Source organism: Quercus lobata, chromosome 8, assembly GCF_001633185.2.
Source record: "Quercus lobata isolate SW786 chromosome 8, ValleyOak3.0 Primary Assembly, whole genome shotgun sequence".
NCBI lineage: Eukaryota > Viridiplantae > Streptophyta > Magnoliopsida > Fagales > Fagaceae > Quercus > Quercus lobata.
Genome location: NC_044911.1, coordinates 48,153,316 through 48,161,084, shown reverse-complemented (window position 1 = coordinate 48,161,084; position 7,769 = coordinate 48,153,316). Strand labels below are relative to the sequence as shown.

At 36.1% G+C, this 7,769-nt stretch overlaps 1 protein-coding gene across 1 annotated transcript; it reads left to right on the top strand.

Moving 5' to 3' along the window:
- The first annotated feature begins 2,469 nt into the window (after positions 1-2,469).
- Positions 2,470-6,327, top strand: LOC115954978 (probable inactive purple acid phosphatase 29). The gene is made up of 4 exons (XM_031072990.1): positions 2,470-2,891; positions 3,802-4,196; positions 4,514-4,973; positions 6,035-6,327. Exons 1-4 carry the CDS (start codon positions 2,612-2,614, stop codon positions 6,043-6,045), a joined length of 1,146 nt encoding a protein of 381 aa, XP_030928850.1. The 5' UTR covers positions 2,470-2,611; the 3' UTR covers positions 6,046-6,327.
- The last annotated feature ends 1,442 nt before the right edge of the window (positions 6,328-7,769 follow it).

Below are 7,769 nucleotides of genomic sequence, written 5' to 3'. Positions count from 1 at the left end.
TATAACAGTTCTATTCTGGTATTTATAGAAGATTTAGCTTTCTTGTCATGTAGTGTTGTAGAGATGCAAGACACGATTTATACAGCTCCTTTTAAACAATAATTTACAAGAGAGATTAATTTTTATAAATGAATGGTGAAGCAAAATATTGAAGTATATGGATTTTTTTAGCTGGTTGTTTATTGTATAATACAAAATATCAAGTAGATTGGATTTCAATGTCTGAGTGAGAAATCATGCTATGAGCTTCTCTTTGTGCATTTGAAGCCAACATAAATAAATATATTAATTCAGACAAGCACTCTGATGTAGACAAAAGTGGCTAAAGTAGCTCATTTATTTCTCTTTTTAGAAGCTTGAGCAATTGAAGATTGGGATCCTATGTGGGGTGGGCATATTTGGTACGGTTATAGTCCTCAGAGAACTGTTCTAGCCATGCATACTCCTCTGCCCTCAAAGATAAGTAGTCAATGGAGAACATGGCACCCATTGGATCATCCAAATCCAATGACAGCAACAGTTTACAAACTTCCAGAGCAGACCGATGACAGCCATGTCTATCCATGTTTCTCATGTGAGTGAAAAGTGCTAAGAACAGCTGTTTGTTGGTTTCAATGGCTGAATTTCAATTGGAAAATACCCTGCAAAGTAGTGAACGTAGGATCCTACACACATTCCAAGTCATATAAACTCTTTGCTATAGCATCTGCCGACATTTGATGTTCACCCACAAACTTGAAATATTCCACCATCGTTATCAGTGAATCCAAGTGATAAGGATGGTCTAACAAAATAGTCGCAATACCAGCGAGATTATGAATATCCTTGGCAGCTTCAAATGCTCTTTGAGCTTGACCGTAGGACAACAAGAGCACACTTTTGTAGTAAGTTAAAGGTTGGACTTGGAGTTTTTAAATACTTTATCTTGGTATGTTTGGGTACTAATCTTATTTACAGTGAACAGGACTGACTAGTTCTTTCTTTGCTGGGAGTGCTACTGTTGTTTCTGTTCAAAGTTGCATACTGTGGCTGGCTAGTAAGTTTTATGGAGGGAATGGAAACGGGTATATGAGATAATATTGTAACTATTGAGGATTCAGGACTCTATGATTGAGGATTCATATAACTGCCTGAGAAGTGCTCTTTATTAATGATCTGTCTTTTTGCTGTCTATTCATATGGAAAGAATGTGGAGGCTTTTCCATGCCTTCTTATGATTGGCCAGATAGCTGCTATGCTACTAGGAAGTGGAATGGTCAAGCCTAGCAAGTTGTAACTTCGTTTTTGAGTGTAAAATCATCTTTTATAAAGATGTCCTGGCTTTCCCATATGGCTTTCCTGCCCTATAAGTATCCTATGTTTATAAACTCTCCTTTTCAATTATACCCCGCAATAATTTTGGTTAGAATCTTAACGATACAATCTATTGATGGCACCACCATCACCAGCGATAGACTTAAGAATTTTTTTTTAGGATAGTCATTAAAAAATTTAAATTTTTACAAAATTTAATCAAAAGATAACTTGAATATATTGACATCACAATAAATAATTAAAATGCAAGTACACAAAATTTTACAATTTTCTTCTACTAACAAAATGAAAAAGCAAAATGAAACTGATGGAAGATAATGAGAATCACTAAGATGGAAAGTAATTAAGTCTAAAATGATGATACATAATTAAAAAATGAAGAGAGAGAGAGAGACGGACAATATGTACGGCGAGGGCGAGCCATTATCAAGGAGAGTAGATCTGTTATGACTGCAAAGCCGAAGAGAGCAAAGATACAGGTGCCGCCAAGGAGAATTCACAGCTCACAATATTTCTCTTGATATATTTTTTTAGGAAAAATGAAATTAAAGACTATTTATTTGAAATGAGTTGAACGAGTTACAGATATAATTGATTAGAGATTTTTATCTTTTTTTGTTTTTGAATGGGTTATTTGTTGAATATTTTGTTCAATTGTTATTGTTTTGCCTAATCTTGTCGTTATTTGGGCTATTTGTGCTGTTATTTGAGCTAAATTTTAGTGCTGCTTTATTTTAAATTTTATATATTTATTTTATTTAAGGGATCAAAGATTATGATTGCGTAGGGGCGCCAAGATTATTATTGTTGAACCCAAATATTTGGATTCTCAAGTAAGGCCGTAAGGTTGTTTAAAAATAATTACTCCTATATATATACGAACACTTGACTTTGGGATTCTCAAGTCAGTAATATGAACACCCGGAGCTGCCTCTGTCTGACTGCCACTAACAACTTTGAATCTTCAATTACGCTGATTGGCTCACCTACAGGCTAAACTTTAAGCAGTGATCTGAACAGAGGACTTGCGTGTATTAAATATGACTTCGGAACTTTCCCTTCGGTTTCACAAACGTCTTGCTTTTATGGACTTTGACGGAGTCTTGCTTGTATACTTTGATGGAGTCAATTATGAGTTTAATAAGTATATATGTATGAACACTGAGGCTTGCTTCAAAACCCAGTAGAGCAGAGCAACAAAGTGAGATTTTAGAAGGGAAGGAAAAGTTTCTGGGGTAATTGGAGAGACAAAGAAAATAACGCTATCATCAATCAAAAGTTATAACAAAGAAAGAAAATGAAAGTAGTGGGTGGTTCAAATTTCTTCGTGGAGGTAGTTCTACTGTGTCTCATTTTGTTTCCAATCTGTAGCTTGGCTGAGAAGAAGCCGCTACGGTTTGGGAAAGGTGGGAGCTTTAAGATACTGCAAGTGGCGGATATGCATTATGCGGATGGAAAGACTACGCCTTGTAGGAATGTGTTTCCGGAGCAAATGGCTACTTGCTCTGACCTCAACACCTCTGCCTTTCTCGAGCGCATGATCCATGCTGAGAAGCCTGATCTCATTGTTTTCACTGGTATTCCCCTTTTTGTTTTGTTTTGTTTTGTTTTCCAACTCCTTTCTCTTTCTCTCTATAATATTTACATTTTTAAGTATTGAGCATGAGAGTATATTCAATTGCATGTTTCACGTGATACCCTATTATGGGTTTCGTTTGAAGTGTCTTGTGTGTTGTATGAGCGTGTGTACTGGTCCCATTTTGGAACTGATCTATTTTAGCGTACTATTTCAATATTACAACTAAAGTTTATATATATATATATCACCTAAGTCAACATTACACGAAATTATACCCTATCAAATTATTAATTCAAAATCAAATAATGTCTTACTTAATATCATCATTACATAATATAAGTATATATCATGTCACATATGAGTATATTAGTGAAGAAAAAAATGTCATACGTGAGAAAAGTAAATAAGAAAAATACATTGTTAAAATAAAATAATAATAAAATGCCAAATGTAAGTGAAGTAATAGAAGTTTCTCAAAAACAGAAAGTGAAGTAATTAAAAAAAAAAAGGGTTTAGGGAAAAAAATGATTTGTTTACATAAGGACTAAAAATTTAGTGGAATTGACCGAAATGGGTAGAATGGAGTGGAATGTGCCAGAATTTGGAATGAGATAGAATAGATGGGTGATTTGTATCAGTAAACTAATTGGAATGGAAAATTTAGGCCATTGGGTGGAACAGAACATAATTCGTAAGTATGCATCCAATGACTATTTGGAAGAAAAATATATAAAAAGATGGGTTAGTTTCATCTTACTGTTCTATGTTTAATCTTTTTAACTCTTTTACTTTGGGGGCATATAGCAATACAAAATGCAGTCTATTATGCTTACAAATTCCACTCATGACACTTTATTAAGCTTGTTAAGCATGTTCAAACAATTGAAGTATTTGCTTTTGTGTAACAGGGGATAATATCTATGCGAGTGATTCCACAGATGCAGCTAAGTCTTTGGATGCTGCATTTGCACCAGCAATCTCATCTAACATTCCATGGGCTGCAGTTTTGGGAAACCATGATCAGGAATCTGCACTCTCAAGGGAAGGGGTAATGAAACATATAGTTAAGTTAAACAACACGCTGTCTCTAGTTAATCCAGTGGAAGCACATGTTATTGATGGCTTTGGAAACTACAACCTGGAAGTTGGTGGAATTGAGGGCTCTAGCTTTGAAAACAAGTCCGTTCTTAATCTCTACTTCCTTGACAGTGGCGATTACTCCACGGTTCCCTCCATCCCTGGCTATGGTTGGATCAAACCTTCTCAACAATTTTGGTTTGAACGCACTTCGAAAAGGCTTCAGGTACTTACTGAGCATAAATTTTCATTATTGGGAAATTAAGACAATTATTTGTTTATATCTTATGCTCTCTCCATCCCAATTTAAATGGGTACTTTCCTTTCTTGAGACACGCTAAAATACATGTTCACTTTATAAGAATGGAAGTTCCTAAAAAATTCAAGTCTAGAAGGCATGTAAGGATTATCACTATGCTTTTATCTTTTATTTTAATAATTATGCCATTTTGAAAACAAGACATATATAAATTAGGATGAAGAGAGTTAGCTTTTGCCTAAATGGACACTTGTGTATTAACCATTTCCCATTTTTTATTGCAGAGAGCATACACGGCCAAGCCAGAGGCCCAAAAAGGACCTGCACCTGGGCTGGCATACTTTCACATCCCTTTGCCGGAACTAAAAAGTTTAGACAAAACAAACTTCACTGGTGTGAAACAGGAGGACGGCATAGGCATTAGCTCTGCTTCTGTGAACTCTGGCTTCTTCACAACAATGGTCTCTGCAGGAGACGTGAAGGCTGTTTTCAATGGCCATGATCACCTCAATGACTTCTGCGGTAATCTAACTGGTATACAACTCTGTTATGCTGGGGGATTTGGATACCATGCTTATGGGCTGGCTGGATGGGCAAGGAGAGCAAGAGTGGTGGAAGTGAATTTGGAGAAAATGGAAAAAGGTGGTTGGGGAGCAGTCAATTCAATCAAAACATGGAAGCGCCTTGATGATCAGCATCTCACTGCTATTGATAGTCAGGTCCTCTGGAGCAAGAGTTCTGCTGGTAAGGTTTCCTAAAATAGTACAGTTGCCTTTTTCCTCAATGGTTGTATGTAGATTATAGAGAAAATCAGATGTTAGGAACATCTATATGATAGTATTCAGGTAATCTAGGATTCAATTTATTGTGTGATGCCAACTGGACATATATTAGGAAACTCCTTCCTCTTATGCTTGAAGAGTGTGTGTGCGCACGAATGGGGGGAGGGGGGTAGCATAAGATGTGTCGAGTTAGTAACTACTTAACACCATTGCATCCATTTAAATCATTAACTGATTTCATTTTCTCCTTTCATGGCCATATGTGTTGATTATTTCAACAAAATCATTGGAGGTAGGCCTTGTAGGAAACTCATACATGAAACATGACCTTCATTGCTCATCTTGTTGGAGCATCTGCATATTGCAGGATCTTCTTTGTCCAAAAGCTCTACTGATATAGAAAATTGGAGCTGTAGGCTGCAATGACTTAATACCTGATTCGAACTTCAAAACCATGTTTGTTTGTAAGTGAGGAGGTATTGCAAGTGTGCAGTTTGTTAGGGTTCTGACCTTTACTCTTGCTTAGCATAATATTTGTCCTTATATTTTGTTTCTCGGTGGTATACTTCAGACCTAGAATCAAGTCTCCTAGGCATAAATTCTGTCCTTGCTGACCTCTTTCCCCTATTTTCATACCCAAAATTTATGTATGAAAAACGAGAAATAGATTCTGCAACATTTTGCTATTGTTATTTAATATTAATTTGTTGCTTTTATCTTAATTGGTAAGTTTACGCTTGCACTTGGTGAGTTTTGAATGCATGACCTTACCTTCCATCCTTTCTTATGAGAGGAGGTATTGTTTGAGCTAAAACTCATTGGAAAATGGTATTGTTAGACAACCTTTTGACTACTGTGATGTCTCACAATTTATTTGTTGCAGTTTACTGATGCTGAAACTTGTACTAACAAGTAATACCAAACATGAATGGTTGTTTTAGTGTCATTGTTAGATTTATATGCCTTCCTGTATTCCATTCATACGCATTCTTTCATTTTCTTATTCTAGTTTGCTCTGAACAGGTACCCCATAGGAAGCAACAAATCGGTGGCACCATGAGTAGTGGTGACGTGAAATGCAATTTAGATATACAAGTTTATGGCTAATAAATTGGCTGAGGGGAATATTTTCGAGTATTTTGTACAATAAATTTATCTAATGATTTTGTCTTCCTTACGTGTCTTGAGAATAATTGAAAATTGTTATATGAAAGCAGGACGCTTGTGTTTGAAAGTGGTGTTCGAGTCTCGTTAGTTTGTAAGTTTTCCTTGATTTTTTGGAGAATAAAACCGTTTGTCCCATTTTGAGAGTTTTACGTTATGCTCTATTAATCATAACTTGTTAAATATTCTTTTTCTCTTTCCTTATAAAATAATCAAAATTTTAACCAGAAAAAAGATCATTCACACTAAAACTGAGATAAGATTTTCTATTCAGTCTGTGGATGTATCAAGGTTGTTTGTCATCTGAACATTTGCAAAAAATTTCATGGTCAGTTAGAATAATATGTAGATGTGAAAATCTGTGAGTGGTGTTATACAGTGACAAGATGTGATTTTATTTTTTAATTTTAGCATGATCCTTTCATTCAGTCATATAGTAAGGTCACGGAGTCAATAGCTACTACTTGCTAGACTCCAACTCCATATTTACAATGAAAATTTACACATTCAAGTGATTAAGACATTTCTCCAAAAAAAAAAAGTGATTAAGACGACAAACGTTCACGGTTCTTGTCTTCAACATGTGAATGCAAATCAAATAGCTGGCAGGAATAATCAAAATAATCATGTTCCTCTATCAAGTGTAAACCAATAAGATAATAGAAACACATTTAAGCTCGATGATTTCAAGCGCTGCTTTAATGGCCAATTCAGATGATATATAGGAGAGTCCTCATGGTGGACAAGCGATGTGGTCCACAATTCTAGTAAAATACTCCCACTTGTTTAAAATTGTGGAGTTTTAAATAAAAACTTAGATAGGTGGGAGTCTTTTACTGGAATGGTAGATAAATGACGTGGTCCACCATGAGAACTGTATAATTTCTCGGTATATAGAGTCCACTTGGAAACAGCTTATTTAGCTGAAATTGAAAACTTTTTATTGAAAGTATAGGAAAAAAAAAAGTTAAAGTTAGTTGAATAGTATAATAAAACCCATGAATAGTACCAAAAAGTGTAATAGGATATCCATGAATAATATTGTAAGGACACGATTCTCTGGCGGCCCAATAAGGATGTTGGGCTCGCGCACGGAAGATCCCTCACAATATAATTTGTAGAGAGTGGGCTTAAAAAGCTAGCCGCTGGTCGCGGGGCGATGTCCGATCCTGGTTTTAGATGAATTCAGGTAGAAAAAGGTGTTGGGCCTGAACATTTAAGCCCTAAGACGTCGTACCATATGGGATGGGACTCCTCGGAGTTGATCCGAGGACCATTGAGGCCTAACCCCGGTTATCCAAAGACGGACTTTCTTCAGTGAAGTCCGGTGTTGTTGAGATGTTCTCTCCCATGTGATCCTCCTTTTTCAGAGGTGGGATGGGATCCCCCTTTAGATTTACTTGCTTTCTTCTTTTATACTCGTCTGTGTTAATTGTCCTTCGTCCACGTGTAGGGTCAATCTTTACAAGACTGATATTTGTCCCATCAGTCTAATCCCAGAATTGTTGGGTATGGTTGATAAGGCTGCAGAGTACGGCTCTGTCATGTGTTGGGTCTTATCTGGAAGGGTAGTAAGGATAACTTCCCCAAGATA

Excerpts from the sequence above, each read along its gene's own strand:
- LOC115954978 (XM_031072990.1), top strand. The coding sequence starts at position 2,612 with ATGAAAGTAGTGGGTGGTTCAAATTTCTTCGTGGAGGTAGTTCTACTG. Across the intron at positions 2,892-3,801 it reads TGATCTCATTGTTTTCACTG|GGGATAATATCTATGCGAGT; the intron begins GTATTCCCCTTT and ends TTTGTGTAACAG. Across the intron at positions 4,197-4,513 it reads GCACTTCGAAAAGGCTTCAG|AGAGCATACACGGCCAAGCC; the intron begins GTACTTACTGAG and ends TTTTTATTGCAG.